At 41.5% G+C, this 17,747-nt stretch overlaps 1 protein-coding gene across 2 annotated transcripts in view; it reads right to left on the minus strand.

Annotated features, from left to right (window-relative positions):
- LOC127665913 (T-kininogen 1-like) overlaps positions 1 to 3,462 on the minus strand; it is a 30,519-nt gene extending 27,057 nt beyond the window's left edge. For both annotated transcript variants that reach the window (XM_052158533.1, XM_052158532.1), the window contains exons 1-3: positions 3,268 to 3,462; positions 1,212 to 1,322; positions 242 to 323 (exon numbers count right to left, since the gene is read on the minus strand). In XM_052158533.1, the coding sequence (XP_052014493.1) occupies positions 242 to 323; positions 1,212 to 1,322; positions 3,268 to 3,462 (388 nt within the window). The remainder of the gene's footprint in view (positions 1 to 241; positions 324 to 1,211; positions 1,323 to 3,267) is intronic.
- Positions 3,463 to 17,747: the final 14,285 nt, after the last annotated feature.

A 17,747-nucleotide genomic window follows, 5' to 3' on the forward strand; every position in this document is an offset into this window, starting at 1 on the left:
TTAGGATAGGTCTCAGGGGATGATTGACATGAGCCTGGCCCAATCCAAGAACTTGCTGCAGTGCTTCCCTGCCCAACATCTACCACAATCCCAACACTGCAGATGCCATTGCCGTCTTGTGGAAGGGTGAAGTGGCCTGGACTGGGTTGTGTTCTTGGTACATAGGAATAATTAACATCAACATTCCACAACCCCCAGGCTCCTACACAACAGGCCAGGTCCCCCCAGATGTATCACCTACCTGGAGTAATCTTGCAGGTCTGGCCAGCCATGGAGAATTTATTTCTTCTCTTCCGCACAATTGCTGTGCATTCTCCAGTGGCCTAAAAGAAAAGAAAAAGGGCATTTGATCTACTTTTTTTTTTTCTCATCGAGACACCTAGTGCTGTCAATATGTTTGGCTTTAGAAGAAATAAGAAAGGTTTTTCTCTAATTGAGTTTTTGTCATGTTTTCTTTTGATTTACTCCTTCTAGTGCATGTGAGTGCTGTTCCTGGATGTGTGTCTATACACCGCATGTGTGCCTGGTGCCTGCAGAACCCAGAGGACAGTGGCAGAAGCAATGGAACTAGAAGTACAGTGGATTCTAAGTGTCCATCTGGGTGCTAATGCCCAACCCAGGACTTCTCAAGAGCAGCAAGTGCTCTTACCCACTCAGCAATCTTTCCACACCATTAGCAAACTTGTGAGACATGAGAATGAATATTTATGTGACCTCCTGATTGTTCTTCATGGGTCAGGGGAGAGGCAGAGTAAGGCCTCTAAACTTGAGCCCTGATGTGGAGTTCTGTGGCTGCTTCTTCGTCACTAAGATGGATGCTGTGCCTCAGGACCAACAGGATGAGCTTCATCTTTGATTCCCCCTCAGTTTCAGTGGGTGCCTGCTTCAGTTTAACTTCTTAGAACATCCACACTGCAGGCTGCTAGTTGTTCCTGATTCCATGTGCCTCCCACTGCCTCAGTTTATCCATCTTGTAGAAACAACACCACCAAGTACTTGACACATTTTGTCACCATGAACAGCTGATGACTGTCTGAGGTGACAAGGGACTCTGCTGTAAACAAGTGTCTTGGAATCAAATTGTCAGGTGTGTCCCACACTGCATACAAGTTCCATACTGCTCTGTCAGTTTACCAGTTTCATTTACATTTCCTAGAACCCTGAGGTTTGCCTGGGGCAGGCTGGGGCTTTCATATAAAGAGCACACTCACAGCTTCCTCAGCGTTCTTGAAGTCACAGTCCTGCCAGTCGAGGTCACTCTGAACAGGGCAGTTGCCCTCCTTGATTTGATACTCGAAGAAATAAATTGTTTCAAAGCCATCCTGAGGAAAGCAAAGGTGACAACTGGAGTCACTCAGGGGACCCAGCAGCAAGTTCGTGTACCCTGACACATTACAAACACCAGTCCTGAGCAGACCCAGGGAGAGACGGGCTTAATAAAATGGTGTGTTTACATTTGCATAAATATTCCTTGGAATGATGTTTATAATGTGCTTTATTCTTAGTGATTTCAAAGCAGTATCCACAGCATTATCCCTGCCCTCTTTTTTGTAAACCTGGTTCACATGTATACATATGAGTTCAATATGTCTGGCTGAAGCTGACAACAGGGCAAAGCCTGTAATCCAAGTAGCACACTTGGTGGATGAGACAGGAGGACTGGGACTAGAGAGATGGCTTAGTGGTTAAGAGCACTGACTGCTCTTCTGAAGGTCCTGAGTTCAAATCTCAGCAACCACATGGTGGCTCACAACCATCCATAATGAGATCTGATTCCCTCTTCTGGGGTCTGGAGACAGATACAGTGTACTTACATATAAAAAATAAATAAATCATTAAAAAATACAGAAGGACCTTGAGGTCAAAGCCAGGAGAGCTGAGGCCCTGACTCAAAACCCCAAGGGCCAGGGCACAGCTTAATGGTACCATGCTTAGCTGACCCGTGCCCAGGCTGGGTCCCAGAGAGGACGAGGGATACCTGGACACTCTACAACAAAATATCATGGACACCATCTGTCAGTCAATGGAGACACTAGGAGACTGTAGCCAAATGCCAGGAGGTAGACTGGGCACTGGACCACAGTTTGACCTCTGGAATCAAATACACCTATGTTCCTTAGGGCTTTCTTTTTATTCTCATGGTGTCAAAGGTTTGGGTTTTTTTTTTTTTTCTGCTAAAATAACTTGACCAATCCAAAGAGAGAGTCTTTTAAAATGAACTGTATTATATTATTTATCTTTTTGAAAACTTTTTAAATTTTAATTTTATTTTATTTTTATTTTAAGAGTCTGACTCTTTACCTCACATGTACGTATATATGTATGTATGTATGTATGTATGTATGTATGTATGTATGTATGACTACTATGTATGCCTGGTGCCCAGGATGGCCAGAAGACACACCATCATTACTAGAACTGAAGTTATTGATGGTTTTGAGTTACCATGGGTGCTGGGAACTGATCCCGGGTACTCTGCAACAGTAGCCAGTACCCTGAACTGAGTGAACTGTCTCTCCAGCCTGTGAACATTATACTTAAAAAAAAAAAAAAACCTCTTAACGACTATGTTTTTCTCTAGTTTATGCATTCTGCTTGCATTTGTTTCCTACTTGATTGCACTCACGAAGAAATAAAAGTTTACTAAAAACCTGCCAAAGTGCACTCCGGATGGAGGTTAGTTGGTAAAGTCCTGGCCTAGGATTTACAGAGTCCTGAGTCTGATTCCCCAGTATCACATAAACGTGGCACGGGACACATGTCTGTAATCATAGCACTAGGGAGATGGAGACAGGAGGATCAAAAGTTTAAGATTATTGTCGGGTACATACTCAGCTTGTGGCTAGTCTGAAGCTACATGACACCCTGGCTCAACCCCCAGCCCCCAAAACTAAAGAAAGCTAATGGAAACATTGCTATCAACCTCAAAGAATCAGACACACTCATGCTGGATACTTGGTCCAAGGCGATAATGCCACCTGTCTTCTTATGCCCTGTCTCCATCCCCGTGTGGAACTCTCACTTATGGCTGGGAGATGGCTGAGTTCACAGATGCAGTGGATTCTCCTGCTGCAAGCTGACTGAGTTGCTGGATTCCCCCACTATGCCTGTCCCATTCAAACATCTCCATCGACTTTGGTTTTTTTCTTCCTGGGATACTGCTTTAAAGATCACCCAGGAAGCTTAGAGACTAGCCATATCCAGCCTTCTATGCCGGTGTCCTAGAGCACCAATTGCCAGTGGTTTCACCAGAAAGCTGTCACTCACCGTTGTAGTACCCTCTGTCACTCGGTACAACACAAACTGGTTGCCGCTTTCTAACCCACTGTTAAACTTCTTCAGAGCGATATCCACAGCTTGAAATACAGTCTCATCAGTGCAATCAATTTCCTGGGAATATGTTAATTGTGCTAAACTTGGCAGGAGCCTGGAGCAGAGGAGCAGGATAGTAATTAGCTTCATGATTTAAGTTTCCCTCTAGAATTGCAGAGATTGTATTGCAAAGAATGGGAAACGAACTTAGAAGCTGATTTTGACAGCCTCCAGTCTCTGATTTGTCCTGCTTCTGCTCTCTCTGCATTACCACTGGTGTCTGAATTTAGATTCCTGTAGTCATCCTTTGTTTGTCCTCTTCCCAGAGAGCAAACAGGACTCTGTTCGATGTCTAACCAGGTACAGAGCTGGAGTATTGCAACATGGAATTGCTGACCTACTTGTTTGCCTTTGGAAGGGATGTGGGAGCACAGAGCACATTTCTAAAACATTGCCCAACCTTCTCCACTGAATTACAGCAGAAACCAGTAAAAGGAGCTAAAACCAACAACCATTTCCAGTATCCTCTGGCTACTCTTGGCCCAGTTACAAAGGTCTCTGCATACGTGAACAATGAGGACAGTGTAGAAACACCTCCCACACATCATTGCTTGTGGCACATCTGGCTGTCCAGACACAGGGTTTTGTCAGCTCCAATGTAAGTGCAGGAACATTAGCCAAGTGCTGGGAGCTCCACCCAGGACACTGGCACTTCTGACAAACCAGGGGCATTCTGTCTGGCCCCTGGCCATGCCAGCCTCTCTGCTGGGTTCTATTGGTCTTTGTGAAGAAGGGGCAGAGCCGGGAGATTCTCACCTGATTCAGTGCTTGTCTCACAAGCCTCAGACTGATGAACATAGTTTGAAGCCAGGAGATGTTCACAGAACACCCTTGGATGGTGACACACATTTGGAATCCTGCTATTCATATTTTAATTCAGAAGGGGAAGGCCAGAGGATCACCAGGAAGTTTAGGTGCCCTAGAGTATAAAAGCAAGAAAAGCAAGGAGACTTGTCTTACCAAGGTATCTGGCGAGGCCCCCACTCTTGAGAGTTCTCTGAGATCCACAAGTGGGCTGTGACTTTGTGTGCCTGTACACAGACATTCTTATCCTTTCTCTGTCTCTCTCAAAAATACATAACAACAACAAAACAACAATAATGAAGAATAAAAGAAAGGAAAGACAGAGTGAGGGAAGGAAGGAAAGAAGAGAGAAGGAAAAGAATTAATAAAAGTAAAAAAAATCTCTAAAGTTGAATTCTGTGTGGTTGATGGGAGTTTCTAGTATGAGATGGAGTCCGACTGAGGGGCCTGGAGGCTGTTGTCAGAGCAGGGTGTTGTCAGTGTGGGTTGAATGGGGACCTTGTAGAAGTGCAGCAGGAACAGGCGCTGGGCCACAGGTCTTAAGTAATTCCTATGTGGATTGACCCGTGAGTTTCTATGTGACTCTGTACAGGTGTGTGCCTATATGCCAGGGTGTATGTGTTTCATGCTTGGCTAAGCGTGTGCCTAGACCTCCCTGTATGTGTGTCTGGGTGTGAATGAGTGCAGGTTTGTATGTATGCTGTGTGCATATGAGTCAGAGTCACAGAACCTTCCCATCACAGCTTCTTCCCCTGAACAATGTGGAAATCATAAGATCTTAATGGTGCTGTTTTAGGGTTTTTACAGAAATCCTTTTATTTTAAGCAAGTGCTAGAAATAAAACCTGAGACACTTAAGCTTTCGTGCAACGGAAACAGCCCAATACCACGTCACAGAAGCAAAGACAAGAATAAGAGTTCAAAAGATAAGGCAGAGAATACAAGTTTTAGTTTCCCCAAAGTGGAATGTCAAGGTAAAAAAAATTCTGCACTTCGGAAGTTCATATATATCTCAAGAATTACAATTTTTATAAAAGACTGTAAAAGTGTTCTGTACAGAACAAAGGCTATGCCTATGGGGGACTCTTGATATTCATATAAGCCCACCAAGTATCATGGTTATTAATAAGAAAAAGAAAAGTTTAATAGGCGGTGTTGGTACACACCTTTAATTCCAGCACCTGAAGGCAGATGTTAGCAGATCTCTGAGTTCAAGGGCAGTCTGGTCTACAGAGCAAATTCCAGGAAAGCCAGGGCCACACAGAATAACCCTGGTTCAATAAACAAACCAAACAAAGCTAAAGGAGCCCGAGTTCTGCAGCAGGCTGAGGAAGAGTCCAGAGCACAATCAAGTGTGTAACCTGTTCTCTAAAAGCAGCAATGGCAGACAGATCTGTGTAGGAAGTCAAGTGCTCCTGGTTGACAGGTTATCTACTTTCTAATGTGCAAAATTTGTCAGTCATTTGTAAAAGGTTGTACAAAGCTACCACATCTATACAAATCACAGAAGTGAATACAGTGGTTAGTCACATGCCCAGGCATTCACACCTTCAGCGCCAAGGAAGAGCAGGTGCTTCTAGGAGAGCTGCCAGTGCTGTAGCCACACATGTCACTCCAGAGCAGCAAACAGGCCAGGTGCTCTTGCTCAGGCTGGAACAGCAGGCTTCAAGCTGTCAAGTCCAGGCACATTTTCAAACCTTTGCATCCACCCACTTCTCTGAATTATGTCACTTGTCTTCCAACTTGTGGCCAAAAATTTTAAAATCCAAAAGGAAAGCACAGAGCTAATCAATACCACAGAGGTCTTATTAGATAAGAACAGCCTACAATGCTGTAATAAGGAGAGAACAAGGAAAACCAGAGCATTAAATCCATGAAAGTGCCTTGCTACCTTGTTGGAGTCAGCCCCACCTCAGCTAGGCTAATGTGCAATTATTGTGACATTAATTTCTTATGTTGCTGTTAAGCGGCCTCTGTATCAGTACATGTTAAACTGACCCAAACCTCCCCATGGCGTGTTCCCTTACAGCAAGGGCACACTTATCACTTCAATTACGGTACAGTTCTTTCTTTCATACAGTTTCTAACCAGTCAGGCCAGGACACCTCTTACCTTCCAATCGTATAAGAGTAAGAGCTCCTTTAACTAAATTCTACTTTGTGTAATTCAGTGTTTCCTAAGGGTGTTGATTTGTAAATTCTTTAGAATATCCATCTTATGTCATGTTTCTCCTACATCAAATTGACCCATATGACAAACCACCAATACCCATGTTACATACAACATTTGTGGTTGATACTCATTTTATAAGGCTGCTTTCAACCTATTTGCTTGTTTGAGCAAATGGTTATCAAGACACTCATGCATACACACATGCATTACTCTTGGGTTAGGAGCAGGGAAAACACATAACTTACGACCGCCACTATGCATCCAGGCAGTGGTAGCACAAGCCTTTAATTACAGCACTCTGGAAGGAGAGGCAGGTGGAACTCTGAGTTCAGGGCAGCCTGGTATACCAAGTGCCTTCTGGGACAGCCCGAATTACAGAGACAAACCCTGTCTCAAAAACCAGACCAAAACAAAGTTATACATTTGTTATAAAAAGCAGATTACATGGGAAATCCAAGGTAAGGTTGATAGTGGCATTCTTCTTAAGAAGGGAGTTCAATCAAATACGCTGAATACACAGTAGGACAGCAGTCTTTTTTGGTTTTTGTTTGTTTGTTTTTCATTTCGAGATTTCATTATTAAAAGAATAGAAAAAGAAAAGGAGATAGAGATAGATAGATAGATAGATAGAGATAGATAGATAGATAGATAGATAGATAGATAGATAGATAGATAGATAGATAGATAGATAGAGAGGACAGCAGTCTTAGGGCTTGTGTGTATTCCTGACACACTGTCTGTGAAGCCCAGCAATAGGTCCAGGCTCTTAGATGTACAGATAGATGTCTTTGAAATAAATTGGAATCACAGATAAGTTTCCTGGGTGAGAGGAAGGGGGAAGAGGAGGAAATGGAGGGATTGGGAGATGGAGAATGAGGAAGTGAGTGAGCAGTGTCATCAAGGACTTTATCACTGTGGCTATTTCCAGTGAAGACTGACACCCAGGACAGCTGGGGGCGACAATGCAGCCTTGGCGAAGGCTGAGCACTGTGAACATCTGCGTTGTTCTGCTTACTAAGAGTCAAAGCACGTGACTGATTAAGCTTCCTTATGTCTGATTATGGCAGCCTCTTTATCACACCCAATCTCACTCCTCCCCAGAATACATTCAGAGTATGTCTCAGCTATGCATTAAGTCTGCCCAGATGACTGGATTTAGCCAACAAAATAGAAACACAAATTATATAACCACTCCCAGACCTTTGCCATGAAAGACAACTTCATGACCCTCCAGTCTTTCCTCAACCTAAGCTGTATACAAAGGAACCATAAAAATGTGTTGAGGGGACAATGTCGCAGGCAGGGAAAATCAGGAGTCAAAATCTGTGTGGATGGATGGTCTCAGTCAGGGTTGCTATTCCTGCACAAAACTTCATGATGAAGAAGCATGCTGGGGAGGAAAGGGTTTATTCAGCTTATATATCTACATTGCTGTTCACCAAAGGAGGTCAGGACTCAAGTAGGACAGGAAGCAGGAGTTGATGCAGAGGCCAAGGAGGGATGTTACTTACTGGCTTGTTGTACAGAGCCATATTGGGAGTCATACCACCTGGTAGGAACTTGACATTAGCCAAGGACAGTCCCTGGCTTCAGGCAGGAATCTGAAGTTAGGACAATAGGAAAGCAGGTTACAGCAGGAATTTTTATCCTTGGGTGGAGAAGCTCAGAGAGAAGGTTAAGCTCATTGTTCCTCCAGGTCTAGGAATTCCTGAATTAAGCAGGTGACCCACCCAGCTGCCTGAGCAGCAGAGACAAGGACTGCCAAGAGAAGCTAGACAACTTCTGCTGGAAGTCAGCCCAGAGTCCGGGGGGAAGGGTTTGTCCAAACTGTTAAAAGGTCTGACCGCCATTAAAGTTGGGGCCTCGATCAGTAAAATATCATCCTGGCCTTCTTTCTTTTCACCCCTTCCCTATCTATCCCTCAGCTTCTGTTCCAGCAACCCAGTTCATAGTAGCTGCAGGCAGCTATGAAATACAACAGCTTGCTTCCCCTGGTTTGCTCTGCTTGCTATCTTAGAGAACCCAAGACTACCAGCCCACATGGGTTCCTTTTTTAAAAATTATTTATTAGGTATTTTCTTTATTTACATTTGAAATGTTATTCCCGTTCCTGGTTTCCTCTCCAAAACCACACAATCCCATCACCCTCTCCCTGTGATCACCAACCCACCCACTCCCACTACCCTGTCCTGGTATTCCTCTATACTGGGGCATCAAGCCTTCTCAGGGGCAAGGGCCTCTCCTCCCTTTGATGTCCAACAAGGCCACCCTCTGCTAAATATGCAGGTGGAGGCATGGGTCACTCCATGTGTACTCTTTGGTTGGTAGTTTAGTCCTTGGGAGCTCTGGGGGTCAGTTTATATTGTTGTTCCTCCTATGGGGCTGAAAGCTCCTTCAGCTCCTTCAGTCCTTTCTCTAGCTCTTCCTTTGGGGATCTTGTGCTCAGTCCAATGGATGGCTGAGAGCACCCACCTCGGTGTTTGTCAGGTACTGGCAGAGCCTTTCAGGAGACAGCTATATCAGGTTCCTGTCAGCAAGCACTTGTTGGCATCCACATTAGTGTCTGGGTTTGCTGACAGTCTAGGATGGATACCCAGGTGGGGCAGTCTCTGGATGACCTTTCCTTTGGTCTCTGCCCCACACTTTGTCTCTGTATCTTCTCCCATGGGTATTTTCTTCCCCCTTATAAGAAGATGAGTGTGTATGGCTGATTCTTTGAGGTTGATAATAATGTTTCCATTAGCTTTCTTTAGTTTTGGGGGCCGGGGGTTGAGCCAGGGTGTCATGTAGCTTCAGACTAGCTACAAACTTAGTCTGTACCTGACAATAATCTTAAACTTTTGACCCTCCTGTCTCCATCTTCCTAGGACTATGATTATAGACATGTACCCCATGCCAGGCTTATGTGATACTGGGGAATCAAACTCAGGACTCTGTAAATTCTAGGCCAGGACTTTACCAACTAACCCCCATCCGGAGCACACTTTGGCAGGGTTTTAGTAAAATTTTATTTCTTCGTGAGTGCACTCAGGTAGGAAACAAATGCAAGCAGGACCAGAGTATCCATACTTTGGTCTTCTTTCTTCTTGAGCTTCATGTGGTCTATGAATTGTATCTTGGATATTCCAAGCTTCTGGGATAATATCCACTTCTCAGTCAGTGCATACTATGTGTGTTCTTTTGTGATTGGGTTACCTCACTCAGGGTGATATTTTCTCATTCCATCCATTTGCCTAAGAATTTCATGAATTCATTGTTTTTAATAGCTGAGTAGTATTCCGTTGTGTAAATATACCACATTTTCTGTATCCATTCCTCTGTTGAGGGACATCTGGGTTCTTTCCAGCATCTGGCTATTATAAATAAGTTTGCTATGAACATAGTGGAGCATGTGTCCCTATCACATGTTGGAGAATCTTCTGGGTATATTGCCAGGAGTGGTAACAGCTGGGTCCTCAGGTATCACTATGTCTAATTCTCTGAGGAACAGCCAAATTGATTTCCAAAGTGGTTGTACCAGCTTGCAATCCCACCAGCAGTGGAGGAGTGTTCCTCTTTCTCTACATCCTCACCAGCACCTGCTGTCACCTGAGTTTTTGATCTTAGCCATTCTGACTGGTGTGAGGTAGAATCTCAGGGTTTTGATTTGCATTTCCCTGATGACTAAGGATGTTGAACATTTCTTTATATGCTTTTCAGCCATTCGAGTTTCCTCAGTTGAGAATTCTTTGTTTAGCTCTGTACCCCATTTTTGAATAGGTTTATTTGGTCCTCTGGAGTCTAATCCCTTGAGTTTTTTATTGTTTGTTGTTGTTGTTGTTGTTGTTTTTCACTTGGTAAAAATCTTTAAAATTGTGATTAAGTTCAAGTCATAAGTTCTTATTTGGTACAGAATTTATTTATTTATTTGTTTGTTTGTTTATTTATTTATTTATTTGACAGACATGTTTGAAATAATTTTAATTTTTTTAATTTTTTTACATTTTATTTTCTATATTCTTTGTTTACATTTGGAATGCTTTCCCCTTTCCCGGTTCCCCCCTCCCCATCAGTCTCATAAGCCCTCTTCCCTCTGCCCATTTCCCAATCACTTCCCTCCCATTTCTCTGTCCTGGTACTCCCCTACAATGCTGGATCAACTCTTTTCAGAACCAGGGCCCACTCTTTCCCCTTCTTGGGTATCATTTGATATGCTAATTGTGTCTTGAGAATTCAGAGCTTCTGGGCTAATTAATATCCACTTATCAGTGATTGCATTCCATGTGTATTCTTTTGTGATTGAGTTACCTCACTTAGGATGATATTTTCCAGTTCCAAAAATTGCTGAGTAGTATTCCATTGTGTAAATATACCACATTTTCTGTATCCATTCCTCGATTGAGGGACATCTGGGTTCTTTCCAGCTTCTGGCTATTATAAATAAGGCTTCTAAGAACATAGTGGAGCATGTGTCTTTATTGCATGCTGGGGAATCCTCTGGGTATATGCCCAGGAGTGGTATAACAGGGTCCTCCGGAAGTGTCATACCCAGTTTTCTGAGGAACCACCAGACTGATTTCCAGAGTGGTTGTACCATCTTGCAATCCCACCAGCAGTGGAGGAGTGTTCCTCTTTATCCACATCCTTGCCTACACCTGCTGACTCCTGAGTTTTTAACCTTAGCCATTCTGACTGGTGTGAGGTGAAATCTCAGGGTTGTTTTGATTTGCATTTCCCTAATGATTAATGATGTTGAACATTTCTTAAGGTGCTTCTCAGCCATCCAAAGTTTTTCGGGTGAAAATTCTTTGTTTAGCTCTGTACTCCATTTTTTAATAGGGTTATTTGGTTCTCTAGGGTCTAACTTCTTGAGTTCTTTGTATATAAGGGATATTAGCCCTCTGTTGAATATAAGGTTCATAAAGATGTTTCCCCAACTTGTTGGCTACCATTTTGTCCTATTGACAGTGTCTTTTGCCTTACAGAAACTTGGTAATTTTATGAGGTTCTATTTGTCAATTCTTGATCTTAGAGCATAAGCTATTGGTGTTCTTTTCAGGAAAATTTCTCCTGTGCCCCTGTGCTCAAGGCTCTTCTCCACTTTCTTTTTGATTAGTCTGAGTGTGTCTACTTTTATGTGGAGTTCCTTGATCCACTTGGACTAGAGCTTTGTACAAGGAGATAAGAATAGATTGATTTGCCTTCTTCTGCATGCTAACTGCCAGTTGAACCAGCACCAGTTTTGAAAAGGCTATCTTTTTTCCCACTGGATGTTTTTAGCTCCTTTGTCAAAGATCAAGTGACCATAGGTGTATGGGTTCCTTTCTGGGTCTTCAATTCTATTCCATTGATCCACTTGCCTGTCACCGCACCAACACCAGCAGTTTTTATCACTATGGCTCTGCAGTATTGCTTGAGGTCCAGGATACTGATTCCATCAGACGTTCTTTTATTGCTAAGAAGAACCATTTTAGCTATCCTGGGTTTTTTGTTTTCTAGATAAATATGAGAAATGCTCTTTCTCACTCTATAAAGAGTTGAGTTGGAATTTTGATGGGAATTGCATTGCATCTGTAGATTGCTTTTGGCAAGATGGCCATTTTTACTATATTAATCCTGCCAGTCCATGAGCATGGAGGAACTTTCCATCTTCTGAGGTCTTCTACGATTTCTCTCTTCAGAGACTTGAAGTTCTTGTCATAAAGATCTTTCACTTGTTTGGAAAGAGTCACACCAAGATACTTTATATTATTTGTAACTATTGTGAAGGGTGTTGTTTCCCTAATTTCTTTCTCAGCCTATTTATCCTATGAGTATAGGCGGGCTACTGATTTGTTTGAGTTAATTTTATATCCGGCCACTTTGCTGAAGTTGATTATCAGCTGTAAGAGTTCTCTGGTGGATTTTTTGGGTTCACTTAAGTATACCAACATATCATCTGCAAATAGTGATAGTTTGACTTCTTCCTTTCCAATTTGTATCCCTTTGACCTCCTTCTGTTGTCTAATTGCTATAGCTAGAACTTCAATTACTATATTGAATAGATATGGAGAGAGAGAGGACAGCCTTGTCTAGTTCCTGATTTTAGTGGGATTTCTTCAAGCTTCTCTCTATTTAGTTTGATGTTGGCTATGGGTTTGCTGTATAATGCTTTTGCTATGTTTACATATGGGCCTTGAATTCCTGATCTTTCCAAGACTTGAAGGGATGCTGAATTTTGTCAGATGCTTTTTCAGCATCCATGAAATAACCATGTGCATTTAGTTGTTGTTGTTGAGTTTTATTTATGTAGTGGATTACACTGATGGACTTCCTTTGGATGAAGCCTACTCTATCGTGGTGAATGATCATTTTGATGGGTTCTTGGATTCGGTTGGCAAGAATTTTATTGAGAATTTTTGCATTGATATTCATAAGGGAAGTTGGTCTGAAGATCTCTTTCTTTGTTGGATCTTTGTGTGGTTTTGGTATCAGTGTAATTGTGGCTTCATAGAATGAGTCAGAGAGTGTTCCTTCTCTTTCTATTTTGTGGAATAGTTTGAAGAGTATTGGTATTGGGTCTTCTTTGAAGGTCTGATAGAATTCTGCACTAAAACCATCTGGTCCTGTGGGGTTTTTTTGTTGTTGTTGTTGTTGTTGTTTTTTGTTTTTTGTTTGTTTGTTTTTTTGGGGGTTGGGAGACTTTCAATGACTGCTTCTATTTCTTTAGGGGTTAATGGGGCTGTTTAGATGGTTTATCTGGTCCTGATTTAACTTTGGTATTTGGTATATGTCTAGAAAATTGTCCACTTCATCCAGATTTTCCAGTTGTGTTGAGTATAGGCTTTTGTATTAGGATCTGATTTTTTTTTTAATTTCCTCATTTTTCTGTTGTTATATCTCCCTTTTCATTTCTGATTTTGTTAATTTGGATACTGTCTCTGTGCCATCTTGTTAGTCTCTGGCTGAGGGTTTATATATTTTGTTGATTTTCTTAAAGAACCAGCTCTGGGTTTTGTTGATTCTTTGTATAGTTCTTTTTGTTTCTACTTAGCTGATTTCAGCCCTGAGTTTGATGATTTCCTGCTGTTTACTCCTCTTGGCTGTATTAGCTTCTTTTTGTTCTAGAGCTCTCATGTGTGCTGTTAAGCTGCTAGTGTATGCTCTCTCCAGTTTCTTTTTGTAGGCACTCAGGGCTATGAGTTTTCGTCTTAGCACTGCTTTCATTGTGTCCCATAAGTTTGGGTATGTTGTACCCTCATTTTCATCAAATTCTAAAAAAGTCTCTGATTTCTTTCTTTATTTCTTCCTTGACTAAGGTATCATTGAGTTGAGTATTGTTCAACTTCCATGTGTATGTGGGCTCTCTGTTGTTTTTGTTGCTATTGAAGACCAGCCTTAATCCATAGTGATCTGATAGGAGGCATGGGATTGTTTCATTCTTATATCTTTTAAGGTTTGTTTCATGAACAATTATATGGCCAATTTTGGAGAAGGTTCCACGAGGTGCTGAGAAGAAGGTATATTCTTTTGATTTAGGATGAAATATTCTATAAATATCTGTTAAATCCATTTGGTCTATAACTTCTGTTAGTTTCACTGTGTCTCTGTTTAGTTTGTTTCCCTGATCTGTCCATTGATGAGAGTGGAGTGTTAAAGTCCCCTCTATTATTGTGTGAGGTGCAATGTGTGCTTTGAGCTTTAGTTTCTCTTATAATTGTGGGTGCCTTTGCATTTGGAGCATAGATGTTCAGAATTGAGAGGTCTTCTTGGTACATTTTTCCTTTGATGAGAATGAAGTGTCCTTCCTTAACTTTTTTTGATGACTTTTGGTTGAAAGTTGATTTTATCTAATATTAATTGGATAAACTTGTTTCCTGGGACCATTTGCTTGGATATTTGTTTTTCAGCCTTTTACTCTGAGGTAGTGTTTGTCTTTGACACTGAGGTACATTTCCTGTATGCAGCAAAATGCTGGGTCCTGTTTACATATCCAGTCTTATTGTCTATTGATGTTAAGAGGTATTAAGGAATAGTGATTGTTGCTTCCTGCTATTTTTCATATTATTTTTATGTCTGTGTGGCTCTCTTCTATAAGGTTTGCTGAAAGAAGATTACTTTTTTGCTTTTTCTAGGGTGTAGTTTCCTTCCTTGTGATGGCATTTTTTCCATTTATTATCCTTTGAGGAGCTAGATTTGTGGAAATATATTCTGTAAATTTTGTTTTTTATCATGAAATATCTTGGTTTCTCCATTTATGATAATTGAGAGTTTCGCTGGGTATAGTAGTTTGGTCTGGCATTTGGGTTCTCTTAGGTTCTGTAGGAGATCTGTCCAGGATCTTCTAGCTTTTATTGTCTCCAGTGAGAAGTCTGCTGTAATTCTGATAGGTCTGCCTTTATAAGTTACTTGACCTTATTCCCTCATGGCTTTTAATATTCCTTCTTTGTTTAGTGCATTTTGTTGTTTTCATTATTATATGATAGGAGGAACTGGTCCAGTCTATTTGGAGTTCTGTAGGCTTCTTGTATGTTCATGGGCATCTCTTTCTGTAGGTTAGGGACGTTTTCTTCTATAATTTTGCTGAAGATATTTACTGGCTCTTTAAGCTGTAAATCTTTTCTCTCTTCTATATCTGTAATCCTTAGGTTTGGTCTTCTCATTGTGTCCTGGATTTCCTGGTTGTTTTGGGTTGCCTTTTGCATTTTCTTTGACTGTTGTGTCAATGTTTTCTATGGTATCTTTGGCACCTGAGATTCTCTCTTCTATCTCGTGTATTCTGTTGTTGATGCTTGCATCTATGACTCCTTATTTCTTTCCTAGGTTTTCTATCTCCAGAGTTGTCTCCCTTTGTGACTTCTTTGTTGTTTGTACTTCCATTTTTAGATCCTGGATTTTTTTTTTCAGTTCCTTCACTTGTTTGTATGTGTTTTCCTGTAATTCTTTAAGGGATATCTGTGTTTCCTCTTGAAGGCTTCTACCTGTTTACCGGTGTTCTCCTGCATTTCTTTAAGGGAGTTACTTATGTCCTTCTTGATGTCCTCTATCAACAACATGAGATGTGATTTTAAATCCAAATCTTGCTTTTTTGGTGTGTTTGAGGTAACCAGGTCTTGCTGATGTTTGGGATAACTGGGTTGAGATGATGCCATGTTGCCTTGGTTTCTGTTGGTAATGTCCTTGCGTTTGCCTTTTGCTGGTTATCTCTGGTGTTAGCTGGTCTTGCTATCTCTGACTGTGGCTTATTTGTCCTGCAAGCCTTTGTATCAGTACTCCTGGGAGACCAGTTCTCTCTGGGAGGAATTTAGGTATGGAGAGCTGTGGTACAGGGTCAGCTCAGGTGTGCAGACAGAAACCACAAGGATCCTGTCCCCAGCTGATCCTTGGTTCCTGTGTCCTGGTGGCTCTGGGCAGGTCCCTCTTGGGCCAGGAATTTGAAGAAAACTGGTGATCTTACCTGTGCATGCAAGTGTGCAAGCATTCCTGGGAGACCAGCTCTCTTGTGGTGGTATTTGTGTATGTAGGTCTGTGGCCCAGGATCAGCTCTGGGCACAGACGAAAATCGGAATACTCCTGTCCCAGGCTTCCCCTGGTTCTTGTGTCCTTTGGGTTGCGGGTGGGTTCCTCTGAGCATCAGGGATACCCCTGCTCTCAGGCCTGTCCACACTCCTGGGAGTTTAGCTATCTCCCTGTGCCACCTGTGTATGGAGCTCTGTGTCAGAGGTTGGTTTCAGCTGGAGACAGAAACCAGAAGGCTCCCCCACATGGGTTCCTATTGACTTAGAGTCAGTTGCTAGTATGATACATAATCAATAATCAAATGCCATACCATTAAGATACTGAAGTATCCTGTTACAACACTGGACACATTCTGGTTCAGTGTTATTACTTGGAGGATGTTGATAGATCTCAGAATGACTAATAAGTTTATTCAACCAGAATAATCTTATTGGGTTCCTTGCAGCCTGGAGTCCCATTGCCTTCCTTGTTGCCTAAGGAATGGCCTATCATAGTGATTAATCTAAAAAACTGCTTTTTCACAATTCCTCTATAGGAGCAAGATAAAGAAAGGTTTGCTTTCTCGGTACCTACCTTCAATAGAGGTCACCCCCCAAAAAAATCATTGGAAAGTTCTGCCACAAGAAATGTTAAATAGCTCTATCTTGTGTCAATATTTTGCACAACAGCCTTTAGAAATGATTTGCAAACAACATCCCCAATCCATTATTTATCATTATGTGGATGGCATCCTATTGGCTGATCCAGATATAAATACATTGGAAGAATGTTGATGAAGTAAAATCAACTCTGTCTTGCTGGGAATTGAAAATCACCCCCGAAAAAAATACAAAGAGGTCATTTGATTAACTATCTAGGGAATAGAATAGGTCTGTAAAAGGTTAGGCCACAAAAGGTGGAAATCAGAAGAAAACAATTAAGGACCCTTAATGATTTTTAGAAGCTACTGGGAGATATTAATGGGCTGTGGCCTATGATTGTCTTGGCCACTCAAGAGCTAAGCAATTTATTTCAAACCTTACAAGGTGATAAATATTTAAATAGCCCCAGAAAATTATCAGCCGAGGCTGAGGAGGAGTTAGCTCTAATAGAAAGGAAATTGCAGGATACACATCTAGATCATATTGATCCAAAGATGGCCTGTATCTTAGTTATCTTACATTCTACTCATTCCCCTATAGGAATTCTCATGCAGAGGGAAGATTATATTGCAGAATGGCTATTTTTAGCACATAAATAGAGCACAAAACTAAAATCCTACATTGAGAAGTTCTCTGAATTGATACGAAAAGGAAACTTGAGACTTTGACAATTAGTCAGAATGGATCCACTTGAAATTGTGGTACTTTTTACTAACACAGAGATGGCCTCTTTATGGGCAAGATGAACATTGGCAAAGAGCATGTAGTAATTTCTTGGGAGAGATTAACAACTCTACTCTAAAAGCAAGCAACTCCAGTTCCTAAAATGAACTAATTGGATTCTTCTTTGTATAATAAAGGTAATTCCAATATCTGGAGCCCCTACATTTTACACTGATGCCAATAAATCAGGAAAGGTAGGCTATAAATCAGAAGTTGTAAGTAAGGTGGCTAAGAGTCCTTATAAGTCAGTTAAAAAATCTTATATGCAATACTCATGGTGTTGTCAGATTTTCTACAGTCTCTTAATACAGTAACTGACTCTCAATATGCAGAAAGGGTTGTTTTACATATAGCGACTGCTAAACTTTTGTAGGATGATTCCAAATTGACTTCACTATTTATTCAATTACAACAAAGGATCAGAAATAGGAGTTATATACTATATATAACACACATAAGATCTTATAGGTCTGCCAGGCCCTCTGGCACAAGGTTATAATGAAATTGATCAGCTATTGATAGGAAGTGTTAATGCCATGTTAACAGCAAGGGTTTAAAG

This window comes from Apodemus sylvaticus, chromosome 15, assembly GCF_947179515.1.
Source record: "Apodemus sylvaticus chromosome 15, mApoSyl1.1, whole genome shotgun sequence".
NCBI classification, from domain to species: Eukaryota; Metazoa; Chordata; class Mammalia; order Rodentia; family Muridae; genus Apodemus; species Apodemus sylvaticus.